At 31.8% G+C, this 27,213-nt stretch overlaps 1 protein-coding gene across 9 annotated transcripts in view; it reads right to left on the reverse strand.

Moving 5' to 3' along the window:
• The window catches only part of LOC125067160 (modifier of mdg4), a 335,555-nt gene that overhangs the window by 134,263 nt on the left and 174,079 nt on the right, over positions 1-27,213 (reverse strand). The window contains exon 5 of one of the 9 annotated variants that reach the window (XM_047675572.1): positions 20,636-20,945. The exons of 7 other annotated variants lie outside the window; for them this stretch is intronic. In XM_047675572.1, the coding sequence (XP_047531528.1) occupies positions 20,656-20,945 (290 nt within the window). In that variant the 3' untranslated portion in view covers positions 20,636-20,655. Of the gene's footprint in view, positions 1-20,635; positions 20,952-27,213 lie in introns of those variants that run through there. One more of the 9 variants, XM_047675565.1, reaches the window with a different exon arrangement.

The raw sequence follows: 27,213 nt of genomic DNA on the forward strand, positions 1-27,213 counted from the left end.
TAAGTATGTACGTGTAAATAATAACCCTCTGTAAATGAACGTGTTTAACAGAATTATCAGGAATAGAATAATATACATCCACAATTTTCAATATATTTATTTATTAAAAAAAAAAAATATATTCAAAATATGATATCTACCTACACAGGATCATCTGATTCGCTGAATGTTTCTTTTTTTAAAACAGGATTCGGGTAGTGTAATTATAACAACGATATTTAATTAAAATCAAAGGCCTATTGTTCTACTAAAACGTAGTTGTAAATATTTCCTCAAACAATAAATCAAAAACAGTGAAATGACCGCGATTACCAAGATTTTTCTGTCATAGATGTTTCTTTCCGCTAAGTGTGGACGAAGCATTATATATTTCTCAAAGCAGTTACTTTTGAAGATTCGCGCGAAATTCATATGGTCGGAATTCAAATTCAATAACAGTATTGTACACATTAGCATTATGTGTACAATACTGTTACACAACAGTATTGTACTTAAATTAATATCTTTTTTGTAACTTTTACTATGGTAATTGATTTATTATATAATATAACGCTGTAATCAATAAACAATATATTATTTATTCAAATTATCAACATTTTATTTATTTAACCTTTCTGGCTACAATTATTGCATAAAACAAAAGTCGGAATTATCGCCATCTAGGGATTTATGATAAAAAACGATGGCGGCAAATATCAAAAGAGATTATTTGAAATCAGTTATTAAATGATTTTGCAATAAAATTATTCGGTACACTATGGTTATGGTTGTTCCTCACCATGACAACGGTGTCATCGATGGTGAACAACGCGGCCGGACAGCGCTTAGAATGGTGAGTTGAACAGTACCACCTCTTCTTCATCGTGGGGCGGTCGTTGTTGGTAATCCTCGTGGAAAATGTAAACCCATTAATATTTATTTGTTGATTACCTCTTCTTGATACGGTAAAAACAGCATCTGGGTGTAATTAAATATATTTAAATACATATATCCAGAATAACTAAAATATAATTATCATTGTACATGGAAAATGGTTAAAAAAAAAAATATCCCGCTGAGTTTCTTTCGCCGGTTCTTCTCAGGTCCGAGGTGCTAAATTCCGAACCGGTGGTAGATTTTTGACAATAAGCAAGTGTAAACACTTCTATATTGAATAAAGATTTTTGACTTTGATATATTTTTTGGCCCACCACCACCTGAAGGTAATTGGTTACCCCCGCCTACTGACACTGGGACTGTTAAAAAATGTTAACAATCCTTACACCGTCTAGGCGCTCGCGCAAAAACAATTGCCTTATTACCCATGAGATGTATGTTATGTTTGGTAAGTTATGCGTTTTAAGGGTTTAATGATTATGGTGTTGGTTATGGTATATAGTGTTAACTACGGCTTTACTGCCCTTGCTTCGACTTCTGCAGTGCCAACACGTCTTAGAGATAGTTTCGGAAATTTTCTTTGTGAACTGCATTGTGAATTCGCCTATATTCATGTATCGTGACGACCGATATGAAACGATACCACTGTAATTAATATTTTAACGCTTTATAAATAAGTACTCATCAGATAAATAATAGGTGCTTACCTTACCGCGCCATAAAATGACGATATTACATTTGTAAGGAAAAAAGTATTAGTCATAGATAAATATCCTATTGTCATTCAAATGTGCCTTTTCTCTTTTGAACAGAATTAAGGTAATTAATTTAAATGTTTTATAAATAAATACTCAGTAAAAAAGACAACAATATAATTCCTTTGTATAAACGTTGCATGGACACCTAGTCTTTAACTTATATTTAAACTAATTAAGTCATCTCTTATTTTTAATTATAATCTGCTCTAATATCGGTGTAAATCATTCCACGTTTTTGTACAATGCACATAATCACGTCGCTGTTGTTTAACTATTCAATCTATTATAATGATTTTTTTGTACACGTCGTCATACAGAAAAGGTCCTGGGGTACCTAATACCTGACCCATCCATACATAAAATACGGACGAAACCACGAACCGATACAAGTACTTAAATAAAATATCAACATGTTTCTTTATTTTCAGAACAAATTTTATTAATTTTTCGTTGTCATTAAAACATAATGGAAAATGATATAAAACAATTCGTATCAAACTAGCTACGTAGTTCACATATTAGGTATATAAAACTACAATATATACCAAGATTCATAATACTGTTATTGTATTCTTATTTCTAAATCTGTGGTTGAAATGATAGATATAAAGCATTTGATATATATAATACAGATAAATAAATATATATAATAAAGATCTTTGTAAGAAGATAGGAAGTGTAACTTTCTTGGTATTTTTGGATTTCCTTTCCTTATGTAACATTTAAGAAAGGTTCTCGGCTAATATATATCACTTTTGTCACGTACTGAGTTATAAGCATTTGTTTTATATAATATATAAATTAAATGTATCACTTTATCCTTACAATTAAACGTATAAAAATAATCATATAACTTATATAATAAACTATACATTAACTGAACTCTGACTAATAAACAATCGAATGACCAAAATATTCTGGTGAAGGGGTCATTTGCCTAGAACTATAGAAGGGTTTCTTAGGAATCATCTCGAACAAAATGAACTGACATACTCATCAAAAGATCTTATCTTGAACTTTAGCATAGTTCCTTTTTTGACGACGTAGACGCTATTTAAGAAATGACAGTACGAAGTCGGACGGACAACTACATACATAAATTAAACAAAATTTAATGTGTACCAAACGAAGTATATGCTTGATATGTAACTTAATAATATCAGTGATTATGTTCGTTGATACGAGAGTACAGAACATCGTTAATCGTGTACGCTGCCGCTTTACATCCTTTGGTACGACCACGGCAGTACCACCGCGTCTTGGTCGTACCATCGCCTACTTCTTTCGTATATTGAATAGTGTATATGTAGCTGTTTAACTCCATATAACGACTGCCACGGCGCCCGAAGTAAAACGTTGCTTCTGTAATAAACGTTACAGATATTACTTTAAGGTTGGGTTGACATATTTAAACACACTATAACCGGGCAAATTTTCAAAGCGATAACTTCTTATGGGAAAGTAAACCGCTTCGTTACGTAACGCGTTACGGCGCCAGTCTGTTTCGCTTCCCTTCCTCTTACGCATACCGCAGCGGTAGACAGGCTCGTCCTATCTCACTGCAACCCACCGCTCTAGCCGTATTTCGGACAGACTTTTTTATGTATTTTATTTAATTATTCTCTACCGCAAGGCAGTTATCATCGGATTATGGTTAGTTTCTTTAACTTAGCTCCGATTGCAATTATCTCAAGTAAGATTAAATGAAATGCTTAAGTACTTTAAATAAACTAATTTAGGAGTATAAAAAGTAGTTTGAAGTAGTTTGAGAAATAGAATGTTTGAAGTCCGTCTGGGTAGGCACAACCCGCTTTTCAGATATTCTACCACCAAATAGCAATACTTAGTATTTTGTGTTCTGGTTTGAAGGGTAGCCATGGTCAGTGTAACTACAGATACAAGGGACAAAATATATTAAATCTCAAGATTGGTGGCCAATTGGCGATGTAAGGAATGATTTATATGTTTACAGCGCTAATGTCTATGGGCGGTGGTGACCGTTTACAATGAGTTGGCCCATTTGCTCGTTTTTTTCGCCTACGTATCGTATATTTTTTTTTTTAAATAAAACACTACGCTTATCTTATGTACCAAAATAATAAATTATTATTTTTATTATATAAGTACTTAACTAGTACTTAATAATATTTTTTTAATTAGCATTAACTTGTTAATAAAATAATTGAACTAACGTTAATTGGAGTTAACATTGACGTATTATATTACGCTACTACCACGTTTATTACAATAATTACATCTTCTTTTGCAGTAATATTTAAACGCATTACTATGTTTGGCACTTACACAGCTAAAAAACAAAAACACGCTCGAATTTGAACAAAAAGTGAAGAAAAGGGAATACAGAATCAAAAGCGAATACATATTCCCGATAGTGTGAAACGAAGTCTTTTTGTTAAAACGTCATTTATTAATAATTAAAGTGACAGCACTGTTTTTGTTTTTTTTTTTTTCGCTTTTGTGGCATCGCTAATCGCTATAATATTCGACATGCTCCATTGTAATCTGAAATTAATACTTTATACTAATTAGAAGACAATAAAACATTTGATAATATTAATTAAATAGACATCAAAAAAATTTGCACGTCTACTTTTTTTTTTCATAAAATGTGAAAGACAACTTAAATATTAAGTTTAAATATTATGTAATTATTTTTTCAAATTTAAACCAGTGTACGAAGGTCAGTTAATTATTATCGGTTTACATTAAGTATGAGTGACGCTCGTGCTTCGGATGACTTAGTGTGCGTGATACACAACGTTCTTCTGGGGAGGCCGCAGAGTCATAGCGCTAAGAACGGTACGAGACCGTTCGGTGTCAAGGATGGCGGCAACACCTTGCGGCCGATCCGCTCTGGGAACTCAAGAACTCTTGGTGGAAGTCAGGACGAGCGATCGTCCAGAGTCCCACCTGCAAATCTTGCAGGTTGACTTACAGATGGACAATCTGCAGGAGGACTGGGTAGCGAGAAAAACTGCCTTTTCTCGCTGCCCTGTGACTACCCTAACCTTCAGGCTGATGCAGGTACCAGACATGGGTGATTTAGTAAGTACTTGCGCGGCAGGCGGGAGGTGAAAATACGAATAAGATTATATTTGTTAAGTTTATTCATTAAAACGCCGATAATTTAAGATGGGCGCACCTTCGGGAGTGAATGGATCTATACATACATACATATATTGTATATATTGAAAATGAAATATTTTTGATATCGTTTGTATTAATATCTTATAACTATTTCACGGTATAAGATTACTTAAAGCTAATTTGTGTCTCCATCTATGAGTATTTTCGTAAAATATTCTTGGAATATAATTTTTTTCTTCAATAATCAGGTTCATGGTTGTGTATTGTGTTGCTCCTTATAATATTATCATTAAAGGTATAGAGGGCGGCTTTACAACCGCGCGAGTTCCTAGTCGAGCAGCGCCATCTTGTTTTCGAATTGCCATCGAGCGGTCTTTGCGTGTGCGTGCAGTAAAAATATCCCGCCATTTTGATTATGCGGTTTCCCTTTTTTCCGCGTATGAACTCGAACGATTCTGTAAAAAAAAAATAGTTGTCAAAATACTTTATCTAGATTACATATTTTAAAAAGTAATAAGTGTAAAGTAATAAAAATTACAAGTTTTTTATAACATATATTATATTTTCAATATCTATTTTTTTTAGACAAATATTTAGATAAAATACACAAAACAGACATTTCTTTGGTAGTTATACTATGGAAAACATATGTTTGAATATCTTAAGTCTTAGGGTAGTCTGTGAATTGATAAAAGGCAATATATATAAGCGACGTTTCGATTACAAAACCATTTTTATTTTTAAATATTATCTTTTCTAGTCGCCTTCATAGTTTAGAAGGCGTAAACAATTGCCATACGACTGTACTCCGTTGCCTTTTATTTTCTAAAAGAACTACGACAAATACGACATTTTTGTGAAATGGCTGTAAAACACGTAACTGACAATTTTCATATAGTTGTAATAAAATTAGCTACACATTTAACAATAAATACAATACACATTTGATTTTCAGAATATTATAATTTAACAATAATTAATTTTTATTTACCATTAAATATAATACATAATATAATATATATAAATTTATGTTTCACAAATATCTATTATATACAATTGAATTTTCTTACATTATTAATTTATCATGTTATCAATTTAATGATTTAATAATATTAGAAAACTATGGAAAATATTTAACATTATATACTGGCAAATCGCCTTATGTTAAGTGGTTACCATCGCTCATTGACATTGGCGCCGTAAGAAATATTAACCTTTTCTTACTTAGCCAATGCGTCACCAACCATGGGAACTACAAGTTAGGTCCCTTATAGCTGTAATTACACTGACTCACTCAAACCTTTCAAACAGGAACACAGCAATACCCTAATGCTGTTTAGTTGTAGTTATGAGAGATGAGCTACCTACCATCGAGTAAAATTTAGAACAATTATTCTTCTGAACGATAGTTTACATTTTCGTCGCCGTTTAGTTTTGATTGATTGTTTTGTATTTACATTAATTATACATAGACTAGACACTGGAATAGCCGTGATTACATTTACTAAGTTATTTGTTAAATAATTAAAGGTGTATAGTTGATGTTGATATGAAATTTTCATAGTGTGTGCAAATAATAGTGTACTGTGTATTCCCACGTTTTCACGATCCGATGGGACGGCAAATACGTCACGATATTTTAGAACAAGCAGAAAATAAAATTGCAAATCAATGTTTAAATTATGGATGTGTTTATTAGACGCCAAAACAAAAGGTAACAAAAAAGTTGCAAGCTTTTAGTGCAAATTGGTTTTAAAAAACATGATTTTTGAATAATACTAGTAATATTTAGCCAGCACAAATAAGTTATAGCCTTATATAAGCCTTGCTATTCGATTTTTTGTAGTGAAACATATTGCTCTGATTACTAGATTATAAAACTGACGAATGTAGAGATGACGCTAGTTAATATAAAGACGGTTGGGATTTATAAATAAGTCACTGCGTTTCAAGTTTCCGTCCTCTTTTGTTAATATTTTTTCACTTTTCATTTAGTCGGGTAAACTAAAATTATAAGTAAAGTAACGAGCTGAAAATGTTTCACTGTTGGGCTGAGGCGACTCCTTTTGTGATGCCTCGACCCTTTCACCGCTAAGCACGAGATGATAAATTAATATACCTGTAGTGATTTTTAGTGCGATTGTTTGTGTGAGATGTGTTTAGTTACGCTGACAATATTTTTAAATTATTATTTATGATTATGCAATAGCTTCTTAGATAAAATAACATCATCGTACGTGTAAACAGCTGCTTTACAATAATACCTACTGTGCTGAGCACAGCGCCATCTTGTTTTGACGGAATCGCCGATTTTTCGTTTAAAATGTGATGAGTAACAAAAGTTGCCTATTCTCAATAGTCGGGTGCCAATTCTGCTCCGGAAAAATTCGAAACCTGCAAAATGTTAATTAAACATTATATAAGCCATAAAGTTAAATTATAAAATTATATTTAAAAAAAAAAACAATGTAAAATTATTTTTGGTTTCATCAAATTTTTTTCCATACCTACACCCTGCATACAGGTATTCACTTGATAAATTATATGTAAGAGTCATTACAAGATAACAGATTTGCCTATAATTTAAATTTTCGAACATATGTATATATTACTACATTTATTTAATTAGACATATATTTAAATTAATCGAATACAATCAATAATAATTTATAATTAATATTCCTAATAACGACCCAATCGAGAAAAGATTCGTGGAACATTGTCGATATTAATGATATTAAGGTATTGTTAATATTTCCACGTGGCCCATGTGCCAGTCCGCCTACATTTAAAATAAAATAAAAATATGAATGAATAGTTTATTATTAAGCACGTATTTCATAGAAGTAGAGTATATAAAGGCACTATATATCGTCGTAAAGTAATTAATGGAAGTCATAAAGAAATACGTTGTGCAACTTTTTTACTTTTTAGAATTATATATTTTAATGTAATTATAAACCTTAAGAATTAAAAATAAATGAAAATAAACTTTAAGGGCAAAACGCACTGTTAGTAAATATCTTGTAAATGTCAATGATTGTGCTGTAAAAAGCTTTTATATATAATATTATCAATGGTCATTATCATGGCCCTGCAGTTCTTGAACTTGGAGCAACGCCACCGTGTTCTGATTGTACCGGAATATACTTTCTTCCTGTGAACGGAGAAGGAGACACCGCCGAGAGTCATAAGATCTGAACCTTTGTGACTCCTGGTTATTGTAAAATCTGAAACAAATGGGATACAAAATAATACCGCAAAAAAAAAACAAATCAAGTGTTTGATTTTTTTTATATGATAGGTGGCAAACAAGCATGAGGCTCACCTGATGGAAAGTGACTACCACTGCCCATGAACATCTGCAACACCGGGGGGCTTGCAGATGCGTTGCCAGCCTTTAAAGAAGGAGTACTCTCTTTTCTTGATGGTTCCTAAATCGTATCGGTTAGGAAAAACCGCTAGCGAAAGCTGGTTCCACAGTGGTTGTGCGAAGCAGAAAATGTCTTAAGAATCGCACTGTTTCGGTCATTTTCGGACATCTAGGTGGTGCGGGTGAAATTTAGAATTTTAACGAGATGACCGTAGGTGAAATTCAGTAGCCGGGATTAAACCAAACATTCCCCGTGAAAAAATCGGTAACAGATGCCGAGTTATCCAATATCTCAACGCAAAGCCAAAGGATCAAGCAGATCGGAAAGGGCTTTATCGTCAATAATTAGAATTGCTCTACGCTGGATACGGTCAAATCGAAGGACCTGGTACTGGGGAGCACCCGCCCAGATGTGAGATTAGTACTCCATGTGAGGCCGAATTTGCGGCTTCTATAGTGTTAGGCGATGGGCCGACGTGAAATACTATCTTGCCTTGCTGAGCACACCGAGCTTTTTTTATGCCAATTCGGAACTGAAGGAGGCTTAAAATATCGACGCCAAGTATTCCGCTACAAGCTGTGGCAGCTATCGGAATGTTCTCAAATCGTGGAGATACGATAAATGCTGTTTTTTAGCAGTTAACGCGCAAACTTGCGTCTTTTTGGGGTTAAAATGGACTAGGTTTAGCAGGCCCCAATTCGAGACTTTGTTTAACGAAGACTCGAGTTGGCAGTTTATAATGGACTCCATTACCCTGGAAAACAAGGAGGTGATGGCTATAAACCTATATACTCGCCAAAAGACCTAGAGGTAGCATTATATTTGCGAGATGCCGATGCGTTAGCCCAGTCTTAGTAACGTTCCCATTTTCGGCGTGTGGCCGTTTTGCAGAACGACCAAACCAGGGCTGGGACTTGCCACCAATGAGCACCGCAGAATATGGAATGAACAGTTCCATAACCTGAAGCACCACATCGGCAACAGAGTCAGCTATAGCGCTCAGATCATCCGGCGAGAAACATACTTGCCCCCATGGTTAGGACGCAAAGAAGGACCGCATCCCATCCCAATCTGCTGACTTGTAGTGCCACACTCGGCGGCAGCCAACGAAACGAGGTCGTGAGTACTGCGCAACCGGCACTGTACTCCGAATGAGACAGTGGTCTGACGAGCCCAGAGGAAGATCGACGATAACCTGATAGCTATCCGGATGGGAAGTCAGCAGAAGGTCCAACAGGGAAGGTGTATGATTCTCCACGTCCGGTATTAGCGTTCAAGTTCGAGTTGAGTCCCCTTATGCAGAAGTCCACAGTGAGGGTGGTAGGGGTTGCCTTATGATGCCTGCTCTGCTTGCTCTGAACAGTGGCGAGTGCAAAATTGGCCCCCTCGTCAGAATTTGGAGGGCAGCCTAGGCATCCCTGCTCAGGTGGTGTACGCCCTGAGCATGGATGCCCAGGGAGCGGTTCTCCACCAGAGACGCTGATGGTACCCTCCTGGGGTAATGTAACCAAATTCTGTACAACCATCATGTTTAGGGGAGGAGTGGGATCGGGCCTCCGGCACTCTCACATACCGGAAAAAACGCGGTAGCATAGCTACCACAATACGTTGGTTTTAAGTGAGAGAGTGGTACTTCCCCGGGCGTGCCGGCCCATTCGGCTGCAACCCGAAGGTATGCACTGTGGCACTACCACTGTAAAAACAGTTTTTAAGTGAGTTTTATGTAAGCGGTAGACACTGTCTACAGAGTTTGTTAAGAAATATTAACCATCCCTTAGATCGCCAATACGTCACCAAGCCTCTTATTACACTGTGTCTGTGTATCATTCAGTGTAAATTCTACCGAGAAGAACCGATAAGAAACTTAGTCGTTACTCTTATTCGTGGAATATTTTTAAGATTCGATAAAATAAAACAATCAAACTCTTTATCAACTCCATATATTTGCAAATGGTTAAAAAATACATATTTAGCTTAATATACAAACGTTGATTAGGGGTTAAATAGTTAAACAATGTCCTCTCCTTTGAATGTCAAACCTTATATATAAAATGCGTAAGCCGATTTTTGTCCCAGTGATAATGGGATGATGACTGCATATAAAAAATCGGTTTTAGTCTCATTTTGAGGACCTCCAGTCGTAGATGTGCAGAAAATTAAAGAGGAATCTTGATTGCATTTTACTAAATTGTTTTAACAAAGAATTAATTTTAGAAACCGGAAAAAAGTTACTGGCTGGTTAGAGAGCGGTACTACGGCTGTATAAGAAAAAAAAATGAAAACGTAAACATTCTAACTGAATGTACATACTATTTAATATTAAAAAAATTTAAAAGAGTTATCATCATTTTGGCGCCAAATGTAGATGAGAGACTTACAGTTTACAATGAAATGAAATCAAAACAAAACTTGTCATAGGTTTCGAAATATCTAAAACATATTTTTGATAAACATGAAGTTTCGAAGGATACCCACTAGTCAATAATGAAAGAGGGACAGATCAGTATTTAACGAAACAACCGCAGCAACTATAAACAGAGATATGCCATTCTATAAGCAGACTTGACATCGATATCCACTATCGAAATCTCTTTAGCTTTAAGAAATCATTATTATACGCTGTAAGTGTCTATCAAATAAATAAATCAAAATAAACTAAGCAAGGCCGATTATTTGAATACTGGTTCATGATTGTGGACGGAATTCACGCGTACTATATCGTTGTCCATTGTTATGACCGAGCCGTTACATCTTCGATTCACGTGTGTCGAACACTGCCATCTTTTTTTCGTCACGCCACCACAGTTAGTAGACTTTTGCATGGAATATGTGTATCCAGATATCAGTAATAGCTGTTTGCCTCTCCGTGACTCTATAAATGATACGGCTAGATCTGTAAAGAAATATAAATGTACTTATATCGCGTAAATGATCGACTTCTAGGCAAAGGCGTCCTTCCCTCTGAAGGAGAGAGTTTGGAGCTTATTTCATTCTCAGTGTCATGCACCAAATACATTTTTTTTACCGCTGACCACGGGATGGACATGACATTTTAGTGATTGTCCAGTTTTAACCTGCAATATTCGGTATTAATCTATGCGTTCTATTCGCTGGATATTCTTGGTTCTTAGACTTAGACTTCAGGCTGTAAATATCACATTTATTCAAATGATTAAACATTAAAACAAAAAGTAGTAAAAGGTTTTGATTCTTTATTCTATAATTTTCCATGTCAAATTCACAAAATAACATTTAAGCTCACTTTTCGACTACCAAATATGAAAACTAACAAAATAAAAAAACGTTTCATTTGTAAAAAACAACCTCACATACATATAAATTTATATAATTTTAATAAAATAAATATCATCTATCTATGTAAATACAATAAATTTCTAATAAGTTCTAAAATAATTGAGCATACTTTATATAAACTTTTACGAGTACTACAAAGCCAGACCCTTGAAAGTCCATTAAAAATAAATACGGATAAATAACTTAGCTTTAAACTTGACTTAATAATAATCTTAATTTAGTGTATTGTAAGTTGTAAATAATAATAATGAGATGTGCTTGTTTGTAAGCAAAACTAGAAATAAGGAAATGCTTTAATTGAGAGAAAGAAAATTGTTACAATTACAACGCTTGGCATCTATACTAGGAGTCTATTCCAATGGCTGGAGGTGTTAAGATTAACAAACCTTAGATAGACAAATTTATTGTACACTACAAACTGTTTTTGATTATAATGTCTATATTCATAATACATAAATGTCATGTGGATTACATTGGGTGCAAAAGACACGGGAAAGAGATGCATGTAAAGGTTAGGAGAAGCGGCTGCTAAAAACATACATGGATATTTATTTATACATACAATACTACGTAATATATAATTTCACTAAACATTATTATAACCTAGAATAAGTAGTCATGTAAAAGTTAATTGTAGTAGAAATAAAGGCTATTTTAATTTTTATTTATTCATTCTGCATCACTATTTCACTCTACGATAACAAATTCAACAAATTTCAGAATGCATTTCTTTTCACGAATCTATATTAAGTAACGTAATAATAATAATGATCTCAAGTGTATTCAAGATGATTATTATGATTATTAATCTTCACTCCTCGTGCCATTAGAATCGGCTTTAGGTTCTATTAAGATATTTCAGAGCAAAACCTCCTTGGATGCGATGAGAGTATCTCATCGAATTTGACAAAGTACATTCAATTTATTATTGTAACATAACGACCCAAAAACTGCTCTTGTAAACCTACTAAAGAGTACCTAAGTCCGTACCTAATAAAGAGTAGTTTGATTTTGAGTGCAACGAATCTGTATGTAAAATCGAAACGTTTCTGACTTGAAACTTTTTCTTTTTTTTACGTTTACGGCGCACGCACTTCATTTCACTTAATTTTTAAAAGATTTTTTTATTTCTTTTTTTGCAAAAATATATTTAGTTCCTAATTAGTAACCCAACGGCGGCGTCTTGATATCACAATATTAAATATTCTAATTTTTATTTACAATAACGCCAAATAAGACCAATTTTAGATATCTACAAGACACAAGTTTAACACAGACAATAAATTTGATATTCACAGTTTACTGATATGGAGCGTGTTTGTATGTGTGTGTATGACGAGGATACTAATGAGGGTGTAATATACTAATGAACTTTATTTTGTATATGTATCGTTAGCGTTGAATATCAGGCCTCCTTATTAGAGAGTGCAGGGGGTTCTAAAAAGCCGGGACTTGAATCATCGGTAAGGCCTCAGAGGATCAAAAATATTAAATATTTTTGGCAAATCGCCAAAACACTGCTTGGTGCTTATGATGCTTAAGACGGGTCTTTTAAATAGTTGCCCTTGTTGCAGGTGTCATTTGCAGTTTACATCTTCTTAGGTTTCGGATCGTGATTATGACAAATGTTAAGAGATACAATGACGTCATCTATTGTGTTTATCGCTGCTTTACAACCTCGCGCGCTGTTGGTCGAACACTGCCATCTCTTCCTGACCACTTCGCCATTGACCCGCGTCTTCTTTGTGTAATACTTGTAACCAGAGAGCAATATCAACTGGTTACCTTTCTTTGATTTTATAAACTGCGGCTTCATACCTGAAAATATTGAGATGTTTCACTGATTTAATTAAGTACACAACAGAAACGTAAATTAATGTCTATTATCTATAAATGTTATAATTATATTTTATTATATTATCTGACGTTAGTCTTAATGATATGTATAATAAATTTATTTTTGATATAGGTACTCATAACTAGAAAAAAAAAATCCTTTTTATAGTTATTTAACCTGAGGTTACTTTACCATATTTTAGTGGGGTATAGTAAACCCTAATATTATAAGTTGTATTATTTAATTAATTTACGTCAATGCAAATAAGAATTCAACAGATATTTCACATTCATTTTTATTTTCTTTTCAAAACATCAAAACGATATTGCAGTCAAAATACATTAACGTCAAAATAAATTCACGAACGCTTATATAATTATATTAAATTTTACAAAATCGAATTATCAACTGAAAGTGGGCATGTTATGTATAAAAAGATAAATTTAGTTTTCGTGTCTGTTAGCCGTATTATATACGCTTATGTATATTTGTATAAATATATGTTTTATTGTTTTGTTTGTCAGTGTGTCATGTTACATGCTGTAGTAGCATATGTTACAATAATAAATTATACCTTACATTAACTATTTTTAAATTATTTTCTGATTGTTTGTCTTTCGTTGATAAACGAAAAATTAATTTAATATGTGTCGAAAAAAAGGATCAAAGCATTAGTTAAAGGGCTGCACGAATAGGTATAAAAACATAGATGATTATTATTTTTTACATCAATTTGGCAGAAATTACATTGGGCCTTCTAATGGCAATATATTCGTCTCATAGACATTACTACTGTAATAGAAACCATTGTTTAAGACGTCAATACGACGTCAATTAATTTTAAATATTAATTTTGTTCCTGTAAGTAACTAAATAGGGTCACTACTCTGCCATTTAACACCTTAACACATGAGGTCATATGTATAACAATTACATTGTAGTAATTCAATGAAACCCTTACAAAGATCAGATAGTACAATACATTTTTGGCGTTGAAGCAAAGTGCGAGCTACCAATACGCGAGTATGGTCAACTCTGCAAGTATATTTATATCTATATATATACATGTATATATATTCCTTAACATTTAGTTTCATGATTCTATAACAGGTCTATGATTGTGAGTAGCTTTTAGTTTAACAACAGCGTCGTCGATAGTGGTGACGGTGGCGCAACAGCCGCGGTTTGTGTGCGTGGAGCATTGCCATCGTTTCTGCAGAGATTTCCCAACATTTTTGCAAGTTTTCATCGAGTATTTGTAACCGGAGAGCAGTATTAGGGGGTTTCCTTTCTGCGACAATATAAATATTGGTTCATCTGAAAAAATAATAATTATGTTACTTAGTCATAATCATCCAATAATAACTAACAGTTACGCAGAACGTATGTAACATAGTATATTATACTTTATTTTTATACATTAATATCGTACAACAGAAAGCATGGCAAGGTACAAATGTTATAATAGTTAGTATCAGGGATGTTATGGATATGTCATTTTGGATCGTGATATGGATACGGATATATTAATAATATTTTACCGGTTTCAGATACGGTTAAAAAATTTACGAATTATTAGCTTATTTTTAAATTGTAAAACAAAAAATTACAGGGTAAAAGTTTGAATACACTTGTATTGCATTATTTGGTATCAGGTATACTCTCTTTAAGAATAACACTATGCAAAAATTTAATAATATATTAACTAAACAATTTTTATATCGATTACGGTTTCGAATAGATTTTTATTTCGGATATCCGATAGTTTTGTTGACGGTTACGAAGCTCCATTATAACCCTGGTAAATTATAATGAAGTGTTACAGCCATCATTATAAAAATACAACAAATTTTATGCAATAAATCACAATAAAATTACAAATATTTTTTAATGTATACTAAAACACATTTATGCATAATATCGTAAAATCTATAGTATTAGGCTTATTACCTAGTGGTAATAAGCCTAATACTATTATGGTTTAGTAACGAGAGATTAATACCAGACAAAATCAAGTCAAGGAAAATACTAATTCATTGTAATATGTGTTTAATTAACACGAATCAATATGTGGTCTTATTACATTTTCGATATACAAAAATGATCTTCTTTATAAATCAACATATTTTTGTTTTTATGATATAATTAGGCGGAAGGTCAAATGGTCACTTAGACATTGGCACCCTAAGAAATATTAACGATTCTTACTTTGTCAATGCGATAGCAACCTAAGCTTTGACGGCCCTTGTGCCTGCAGTTACACTGCTTCACTCATCCTTCAAATAAGTGCACAACAACATTGAGTATTTTTCATGATGCTATGACATTTATTTCGAAAAATACACTAATAAGAATGTTAAAAATGCATTCGATACAAACGTTTACGTTTTAATCAGAAACTAATTCTTGATAATAAATATATTGTAATCTTGAAAAAGTAATACTTACTTTTATACAAAACAAATACTACTTGTTTTCTAAGGTAAGTTATAATTATTTTTCAAATTTTACATTAAAGTATGACATCAATATAATTAAATATTGACACCATTATTTTATCGTTAACGTAAAAAATAATTGTATTTACACGATACTTTACAAATGTAATTAACTTAAATTATTTTATTTATAAATAGCATACAGAAAGGTTTTATATTATGTTATATGTGTTATTTTTATAATATATAATCTATGGCGTACCTTCATTTGTACTTAAGCTCATAAATCGGTGACAATAAACACTGTATCTTTAATTGTTTCAATTCTTCAAAATGTTACACAGCGTTCTATAACGGTTTTCTAACATCTCAGGTAAGTTACACATCACCACTTACCTGTAAACTTGTTAACAAAACAAAATTAGCTAATGTTGCCCTTTCGAAGAGGCCATTTTATACATTTCGCTCACTGAATTCTTATGTTGAAAAGTTTATTTTGTTTATAACTGGGTTCGCGGATATATATCATGATATATATCACGATATATATCAATTGATTTTTATCTTGATATATATCAATTGATTTTTTCCTATCTTCTGAACAACACTCATAGATCTATGCTGATTGATTACTTTTATGATTAGTCGATTACAAATTAATATTAAAATAAAATTAGTTGATTTATCTCACAAACAAATGAAGATATAATAATAAAAGGTACTTGTTTTTAAGTGTTCATTAAAATTTTCTTTCTCAATACTATCTATTTGAGAAAGAAAATTTTACACTAATGCCTTTGTTACTTTTTTTAAATAATTTCGACATTGTATTATTTTATACATTCTTTTCAGATTTTTAAGTGTTTACAGAAATGAATTAGTTTCGTTTTCTTAGCTTGGTTATATATCAGATATATATCGGATATATATAAAAAATCGGATTATTGATATTTACTATAAAAATCGTTTTTTTAGAACCCTGGTTTATACTAAGAATTTACTTTTTAGTTTTTTTAATTGTAAAATAAATTTGTTCGAATTCGACGATGCTGTGATTGTGTACAGGATTCTTTTTGACAATTTTATCGTCAATTGGAACGAGAGACGCCTTACACGAGCGACTGCTATGCGTCGAACAGTGCCATCTCTTTTTGACGGACGTACTGATATTCATAAAACTCTTTATTGACTATCTGTATCCACCCAGCAGTATCAGCTGATTCCCGCGAATTGATGTGATGAAGACTGGATTTGAAAAAGTTTTTGAGTGAATGTTCTCTGATGCGATAATACTGAAATCTCGATGAAGTTCAAAATAGTTGCATGTAGACGACATGCATAGTGATGGTAAATGAAAATGGCACATGATTTTGTAAATGATTTTGGATTTTTCAGTACAGTAAAAGTTAAATTTACTCAAAGGAAACATTGAAATTATCCAACCAATAGTCACCAAAATCGAAGTTAGCAGTTTAAGAAATAAGTATCTAATAATCATTATCATTCTTATTTTTGAACCGCGCTTACGCCACCTGGAGAACTAAGAAGTTATGTCATTAAAATTGAACAAAGCAATTAAATTTATCAATTGTCTGTTGAATAATTTAAGAGCGGATGGAACATACCCCGACATTTAAACGACAAAGTTCTACCACTATTTTGAAACATTTAAAATGTAAAATAAAAAATATAAGTTACTTATATATTATTTATTGTGTTATATGCTATTAATATATAATATATATAATTATGAAAAATCATATCAACTAAAATGATGTTACTAACGAAAAAAAATGTCATAAAAAGTCAAACACATATGATTCAACTTTTATATTTTTCTTTACCTAAATACAAAAGATTTGTTTTACAAATTAGACTAAACTATTATATACTATTAAACTATTCAGTCAAAAAGGTGCGCCCCTCTATGTTAAATTATTCCAAATATAATCTACCTTGTATTTTGTATTTGTTGTCTCTCTCTTATGAAAGTCATCTCACGCACACTAAGACAAAACGTAAGAACAAGCGTCACTCATTCAAGCAGCTAAATTCAATGTGAAGGGGCGCGCCTTCGTGATTGAAAATATATCATGATTTTGTAGATAATAATAAAAAAAAAACTTTTTAGCGCCACAATAAAACGTCAAGATTTTTCAGTCTTCAACATATAATTATTCACAAATATAATTGTATTTAATTTTATAGCTGAATAATTAATAAATGACTTCTAAGCTCCGTTATAAGTATTAATAATTTTACAACAACAATCGTTGTAATTTTTCTGTGTGTATGAGTTCCCTCTGTAGATATAACCTTAGTTACTAGACCGAAACGACCGTTACTACAATAAGAAATTTGTATACAAGGTAAAAATACTTAATGATTACAAATTCTTAATAAAAATAATTGTATGTATGTTTGTACTCGTTGCTAAACCATTTATCCGACGATAGCCGAGTGATATAGTAACTCACCTCGAAACTGTGTGTACCTGTAAAATAAAACAAATGTTAAATATATACATCCAAGCTTATTATTACTTTACAGTAGTGGTGCCATTACCATAAGTTAAAAAAAAACTAATTACAAATATAAAAAGTACCAAAATATTTTATAATTTAATAACAATTATATTCTTAACCCAGAACTTTATAAATAAATTTTCTATTAATAACATAATTGTAAATAGTATTCGAGTTTTATACACCCATTCATAATTGACAAACATTTGCACAGTAAATATATAAAATATGACTAGATCTCGTGACGTGACGTCTCGTATCCGTAAATTACTAACAAAACGGCAAATGTGTAAAGTTAGGGAAAGTTACGTAAAAATCATATCAAAATCGATCTTGTGTATTGAAAACCAAAATCTCTAAATGTTTCTTATACACACATACATACATACAATAATCATAAATGTGTAGAATCATTGTAACTGTACCTAGACCCTAATACTAACTTGTAACTAACTGTCGCCCTAGCGCTCGCGTTTAAGGGTTCGTCATTAGGTATAAAAACCCTTATGTATATGTATATATATATAGTTACTATATATATACAGGTCAGAAGCTAAAGCGAAAAAGGTTTATCCGTAGTTACTGTCGTCATATGCACCGAGATATTCTTTATATTTTGAAAAACTAATCATTAAATGCTGAAAACGACATTTAAAACTGCGTTTAAATTCGCGATGATTTATATTTAGATATAAAACATGATTTAACAAACAAACAATAATAAGCGAATCTTATTTGCCTTATATTATTTATTTTACTTGCATCTCAAATAAATATCCAAGTAAAAACTTATTTAAATCTTCCAACAAACGTGTAAGTTAAAAGATTAAGACTATTAGCTATTTAGAATAGCAACAAAAATCACAACTAGTCCAAATGGGATGGTAAATAACTTATATAATATATATTCTGTTATATACATATATAATTGTATTTAACTAACATAACTTAGTATTTTAAATGTTGAAAAAGAGTAACTACTGAGTTTCTTGACGGTTCTTCTGGGTGGAATCTACATTCAGAACCGGTGGTAGCTTTACGTTTAATACAGTTCTGTAAAATGACGATTCAAAAGTGCTTGTAAAAGCCTACTTGAATAAATTATATTTTGATTTTAATTTTGATAAATTTATTAAGGCATCAGAACATTTATCTCAATACCTATAATTGTTTAATTACATATAATTGTTTCTGACATTACTTTTTAATTAAAACTTGTACGCACATGTAATTCATTATTCGTATACTAGTTATTTTGAAAATGTTTTTTTGTCATATATTTAAAATAAATAGATATTTAAATGTATAAATCATCGTAAAATTGTATTTGCCGTTACATTTTAATCTATATCGCGAGGTTGTAAGCTGATGAAAAAAATTGAATGGAATAAATAAAAAAACTAATAATCTAATCTAATAAATAATCATCGAAATGTTCATTAAGAAACATAATTTCTATAAACATAAACTTAAAAAAAAAACATGATTGCTTAAATAACTCGTTAACATAAATAAATATATATATAAGAAACTACAATATAAATGCAAATATATATATATATATATATATATATATATTTAATATAAAAATGACGTCACCAATACTAAAAAATGTTGACTGGTAGTCGCCATTTTGTAAATCAGTCTTTATGATTATGCTCACACAGAAGGATTGAGGAACCATATATGGTTACAATGTCAATGGTTATGGTCGTTTCTTAAAACGACAATTTCTTCATCTATGGTCATCACTAAGGCCTTACATCCTAGCCAGCTGTTTGTAGCACATAGCCATCTCTTCTTAAGCTGGGTCTGTCTTCTTGGAGGCTGCAACCGGAATGAGTAATCCCCTACTTTAAGTCGTTGACTACCCGTTTTTGAATAGTAAAATGAGGCCCCTGGAATAATAAAACATGATTCAATTTAAATATTCAACGATATATATACCGAATTACTTTTTAATTTGTTGTTAAATAAAATCATTAGAAAAACTAAGCCACAAACCTGATTGTAAAAAAAACTTTGGCCGATCGACACATACGAATCGAAAGTTATGTTTATAAAAATGAATTTAATATTAATAAGCATGAAAAAAAATATACAGTTAGTTTCGTCAATAAAATAAATATATTTTTCTTGTTATTATAATATACACTTATTTTTATTAGTTACGAATTATGCTCGCCACCCACAAAAGGGCGTTCAGAGCAGCGGAGGCACAAGAAAGCGAAGTGCCATTTGCCATCGCATTATACGACAGGTCTTATTACCAACGCGGGTAAAAATATACCAAAAACACATTACATTATTTAAAAAAAAAAACAAATAATAATAATAACTTACATAAAACAATCAAATATACGTACTTATTACATTTAAACAAAACGGTAATATATAATTTTAAAATTATAACAAAACATTCGACTATCTGTCGCCTGTGCTTTGCGCAAAAAAAACTCGGGCGGGAAATTTTTTCTTAACAACTTCGTATGTAGGTGGGTGTTTATGTTCGTTATTTAGGAAAACGATCTGTTCGTCGTTCGTGTACAGGTAGGCTTTACACTTCATACTCTCGTGCGAACAACAGCGCCATCTATATTTCGAGCGATTGCAATATTTTTTCCTTGGCTTGTTTTCCTTTGTAAATCGATAGCCTTCGATTGCTATTAGCGGCTTTCCGCGAACCGACGTCGTCATTTCGTAAGGCGGAATAACTGAAACTAAATCGTAGTCATATCAGTGTTCCATATTAAAAAAAAAATTAAAATTAAAAAAAAAACATATTTCATGATCAGAAAAAATCGAATTCATAAATTTAAAATTAAATCGTTTAATATATTATGCGTAACTTTAATAATCACAGATTTACATGAAAGTTAATTGATTATAATTATTATATTATATTAAGGTTAAAGTGATATTAGTTATTGGTTATGCAGTTTAAATGTTTGTTTCTAATATAAAAGGTTATAATATATTAACGACCTCTTTCTGAAAGGCTAATCATGAAAAAACTTTAATCATTGACAGTGACTAATTAACAGTGATTACACTACTAAGCATACCCAATTAAATCCAAGTGGTCAACGCTTTTCGTTGTATTAAAAAATTATCTAACTAATGACTAAGAAGATCACAACTTATTCGTTAAATATTCGAAATATTATATTGCGAATTGAAACATTTATATCCATATTTAAACTAGCTGCTATAATTTATACAATTCCTTGTTTTTTTACATTAGCTATTAATACGTTCTTTCATACTCCGTATAGTATTAGTCCATGGAAATGTTACATGGGCTGAACATTTTTTAGAGGACGCAATTTTATTTTGTATTACGCAAAAAAGGAATGTTTTTTCACTTTTTCGCTCATAAATTTTAAATTTTGGATTTATAACAAAAAGTCACTTAGACATAATTGTAGGCAAATCGATTTGCTACAAAATATGTCTTTACAAATTTTTTGTAAGATTGATAGTGTCCAAGATATCGTGAAAAATGTGTTTTCACCCCTTTTTCCAGATTCCAGGTGTCAGCCGGGGGACAAGGGCGGCAAACCCACAAACTTGGGATTAAGCTAGTATTGACCCACCCCGTCCCCCTACATGTTCCACAAAATAAAATAGCGTCCTCTAAAAAAATTTTCATTTCGGCCTCAAATTGTAGCATTTCAATTGACTATATAACTATATCATACATAATTGATAATTATGATCATGAGCGATAAATTAGTGAATATTTGATACCCATTTCAATATTCTTAATAATTAACACATATTATCCAGCGCTATAAATACAGCTAACAGCGCTTTACAAGGGAATTAGTAGTTAAAATCAACCGCTAACGCCTTATCACAGATCATCCTTATTATCTGTCGTAGAAACATTAAACGACCACAGATTGCGCTTCGAAGCGCTTAACGATCAAATGATTGACTAGTATTAAGTATATTTGGAAAAAATATTTGGCAAGTTTTATCCTATACTAATAATAAATAGAAATAATTGACATTTATACATTAAGAATAAATTTCTAAGGGAAATAATGTTAGCAGAGTCAGGTATAGTTATCTAAAGGTTTGTGATAAAATTAGTAATAAATTGACAGGTCACACTTATATCGGAGTTCACTGACTCATTAGCATTTTACAGATTTAATTGAAGGCAAACCTATAACCGGTTCGGGAAGTAGAATAACTCGTAAACATAGGTTGGTAACTTTTTTTATATAGGTTAGATTCGTTCTAGCCGAGCTGGTTTAATCTTTTCAAGCTATTTGTTTTGTGTTTATAAATATTTGAATCGAGGAGGTACAGCCATCGTTGAAGAAACAATTGCAATTTTTACTTCACGATTGCGAGATTATTGTTGAGAAATAAATTCATAAATTCAAATTAAATTATTACAAATGTTTTCTTATTTGTTTATTTTATTGCTGTCTTTAATCTTGTATTAATCGTCTAACGCCCGCTTATCTTGTAAGTACGAGCGTATTTAACGTGGAGTGCCTCTCCATAAGTGGATAGATCTATAGCTTATTCCAATCGAAGCAGGAAAAAAGATAAACAAATTTTAATTTGACTTTTGTCCTCTTGTGGTTTGAATAGACTAAACATGTAGGTATCCATTGATGCAGTGCTGCAGTGACTTAATGGCGGTTACAACAAAGTATAAAAATCCTTTGCTTCAGAATACAATATATGTGCCAACTTTCAAGGTTATTAATGTCAAACAGATATAATCGTAACAACCATTTATACGTAAGATAGGTAAATGGAGCGACCAACGTTGTCACCTCCACCTGTAACTTGTACGCCCTAGGAAATTTTCCTCACACTGTCGATACATGAATCTTAAGATGTCGCTATTTCGTTTTTTTATACTGGCTAACTTTTCAAATTCAATCACAGCAGTACAAACAAAAAAGTTTTCGGGTGATATATGTATGTGATATGTTCACATAAGGTGTTAACACTATGACTGGTGCTTAAGATTTAATCGGTTTATGATTATGGTTATTATTTAACAAAACAACTACATCATTGACGGTGAAAAGTGTGGCTTTGCATCCCAGGCTGTGGTGTGTGGAGCAGCGCCAACGGACTTTTATGCGGTTCGGCATCGTATACCTTCGTGAGAAACGAAATCCCTTCACGGATATTATCGGATTGCCTCGCAGTGACGTTTGGATCGTATACGATGGTATATCTATAAATAATAACGATATTTTAGTTACAATACTGTGATTTTATACAGAAAAAATTACAATAGAATAAACTACATAACGGAATTTTAAATCTTTGATATACTGGAGTACGTATTTCTTGCACACGCTTAGTTTAGTTTGAGGTAAGATAGGATTTATATAAGATTCAGATTTTATTCGCGTTCACAGTCCAGCACAATTGTGGTCCTCTTATATCTTGGGTTCCTTCAAACGAGGCGTGAAGAAGCATCTTGCGGGCTGGCATGTCGAGGACGACTAGTGCAGTTCATTCTCCCCGAATGTACTGGCCGTCTTCGCGTTTGAACTCCACTACCAGTTACTATCAGGTGGAGTGGAGCCATATGCCTACCCGGTAAAAAGTCAACTTACAAGCACAAGCCATTAAGAATGGTCGATAAAACTCACAGAAGGAATAAAAACTGTGTGATCGCTGTTAAAATCCAAGCTATATTAAAAACTTAAGAAGTAGAAAAGATTATTCAAAAACAGTTGTACTACTATTATTAATAGTTGTAAAAATAATAATAAAAAAGTGTGCTCGGTATACGATTTAGAAGTGACTCATCAGAAGCATTATAAATGTACTTTTAAGAACAACCCTTTGATTTCATCGCAACCAAAGATTTTTTGTAAAAATTAGAAATGTACAAAAACATAAATGTGAATTAATCTTTATTTAGAAAATTAAAAAAAAAAGTATATTAAAATTTACATGAACATATTCGTATGACTAAATAAATAATTGCATTCCAATTATCGCTAATAAAATTGTAGACTGTTATATCGAATTTACATGGAACGGTTTTAACAGTGGAGTAATTTTATGATTAGTAAATACATATCTTTAAAAAAACATTTGATGTTAATCACATATGATTATTTTTAACACAAAAACTTATAGAAATAGAAACTGGCATTTTTTTTTAACATATTTAAACAATTGGCTCAACCTTCATTGGAATAATATATTCTTAAACCAACAAAGAAATTTAAACCGGAACCCATCCGTGCTTTGTGACATATAGATATACTAATTTATTACTATACATAAATGTACATAGTATTTATTTATTTGAGGCAGATAATATTATTTAACCTACAGAACCAAGATGACCACGTTTTCTCCTCTGTTAATCTTGGCACCAGCTCACCCATAACTTGCTTTCTTGTAGTTCTTCTTCTTCTCTTTTATATCGTGGTTGTGTTCGTTTTTGACGTTGACAATGACGTTACCGATTGTATAAATGACAGCCTTGCATCCCAAGCAGTAGTTCGTGGAACAGACCCACCGCTTCTTTATACCTTTTCCTTTGTAGTCCTTTTTATACGAGAACGTGTACCCATCGAGTCTCACCATGGTGTTCCCACGTATGGACTTTACGAATACTGCTGCTGTTAACAAAAGTGGACATTAATGATACTTATATTTTAAAAAGTATATACCATGTGTAACTTAATAGCAACACGTGATAGTGAAACCTTTTTGCGTCAAAATATTACCAATAGACGTAACACTTATATTAAAATTTTTTTTTTACTTTTTAAGTTTAATCGCACCCAAATTTAATAATTTGAATTAAAATATAAGGTTTGCAGGTCGCTTTTATAAAAGAAGTATATATCTAGATATCTATGGGTATATATGTGCTGGTGTTAATTTATGGTACATAATTTAATCTTCTATAGAATAAATGACATTTTTGCAATAATGTTTAAGTAATTTCATACAATTAACAAATCTATCGTTTAATATATGTTTGTACCCGACCTTCCTTGTTAACTGAAAATATCGAAAAATTAGGAAGTCCACATAAGACCTTTCCTTGCCTTGCCAAGGACTCTACGAAAAAAAAAGTGAGACAAATATAATAATATTAACAATGCGATTTATTCTATTCGAAATGTTCAACCATTAAAGTTATATATTTAAAATATACATTTACGATAATTCTTATGTAAATAAAACTTCACATTAATCAAACAGATATACCTAATATGTTCTTTTACCAAAAACTGTGAAGACAAATTTGTAATTAGAACGTTTAATTTAATATATAAATATAATATATATTTATAGAGTTAGTTGTTATCCGCCCCTATTAAACGTTCAATTTATGCAATTTATTTATAGTGACTTTTACAAAAACATCCATTTAACTAAAACGAATATAACTTCATGGTATTATAAGATCTCATTGCTCTAATTAAGAAAAACTAAACCTTATAACTATGAACTTACCGCCTTGGATCTAGCGCATGTTTCAAATGGTGAAAGGATATATATGTAGATTATAACATAGCAAGTCTTTTGAGGTACTATAAGAAATAAAGTGCAGCGATGGGAAGCTATCAGAAGGCCTATTCTTTGCCTTATAATAAGAAACCGTAGCGCAGATAAAACAAATATTAAGTACAAACCGCCAGTTCAACTAACTCAAATCCAACCAAGCATCAACTTATTAATCTCGTGCTCGTCGACTAAGTAAGACATCACGGAGAAACCTAAATGTGTTTGATGAGGTTCTGCTACACGTCCACTTGCCCTTGAGAAGCATTGGGGAAGATTATTGGAATGTGTTCCAAGTCACTTTTAATAGTCCTTTCCCAACAATGACGAGGCTTACTCTTGTAAATTCTTGCGATAGTTTTTGTTCATTACCTTAACTGACAAATCTATAATACCAAATAGTGGTATAAATACCATTGACATTAATTAATCCAGTATTGTACTAGTAATTTTATTGCGGTGGGTGGGTATGAACACTGTTGCACACTATTAGTATATTTTCGTCATTCGTCAAAACTTCAGCTGAGTATTGAAACACCGACCCTACGGAACACAACCATCTTGTTCTGATACTCGAAACTCGCCTGCTATCATTGATCTTTGAAAACTTATACCCATCGACCAATACCATCGGCTTACCTCTTTTAGACGTTATAAGTCGTACTGTCAAAAAGCATAGTATTTAGTACTAATTTAATATCAGTATTAAGTTTCTCTTTAGGGTGACGATATGCAAGTTTTTTATATACAAATGTATGTAAAATACAAAGATTCATTTAAGAATATTCTTTGGATATACGAAGACAAGTTTCATTTCAGAAAATTAATATATTTCAATCCAATAATTAATTAACAATATCTACATGTGTAACTGACCAAATAGCTTCAACTTACACATTAAAACTAGCAACAAAACAATATATATATATATATATGACGTGTTGTCAACATAATATTTTACAAGATTTAGAAGTATATAGAAAGTATAACAATGATATAAATTATAATATTCATAAACAAACACGTGTATTTTTTAATTTAGTCAAATAATATAAGATTTTTTTCTATTTTCCAAAAAAATGAAACAATTTCATTTGATTCGATGTCGGTTGGTGGTTATGTTCATTTTTAACGCTAACGATGATGTCGTCGATGGTGTAGATAACGGCTTTGCATCCTCTGCAGAAGTGTGTTGAACAGACCCACCTCTTCTTTATGTCTAGGCCTGCCACCTTCTTCTTATTGTAAAATGTATATCCTTCTAAACTGATCAATGTGTTACCTCTCTGTGACGTCACGAAAGTTGCTGCAAAAATATTCAAGGTTATACCAGTACCAACTTTAGTAAGATATTATAATAAATTAGTTTCAAATACACAGAGAGAGTAATAGTTGATAAGATATTTATCCTTCCTATAATTTTGCCTATAACCGCTAATGCCTAGGCCATCATTCAAAGTAAAT

The sequence above is a fragment of the Vanessa atalanta genome, chromosome 11 (genome assembly GCF_905147765.1).
Source record: "Vanessa atalanta chromosome 11, ilVanAtal1.2, whole genome shotgun sequence".
Taxonomy (NCBI): Eukaryota; Metazoa; Arthropoda; class Insecta; order Lepidoptera; family Nymphalidae; genus Vanessa; species Vanessa atalanta.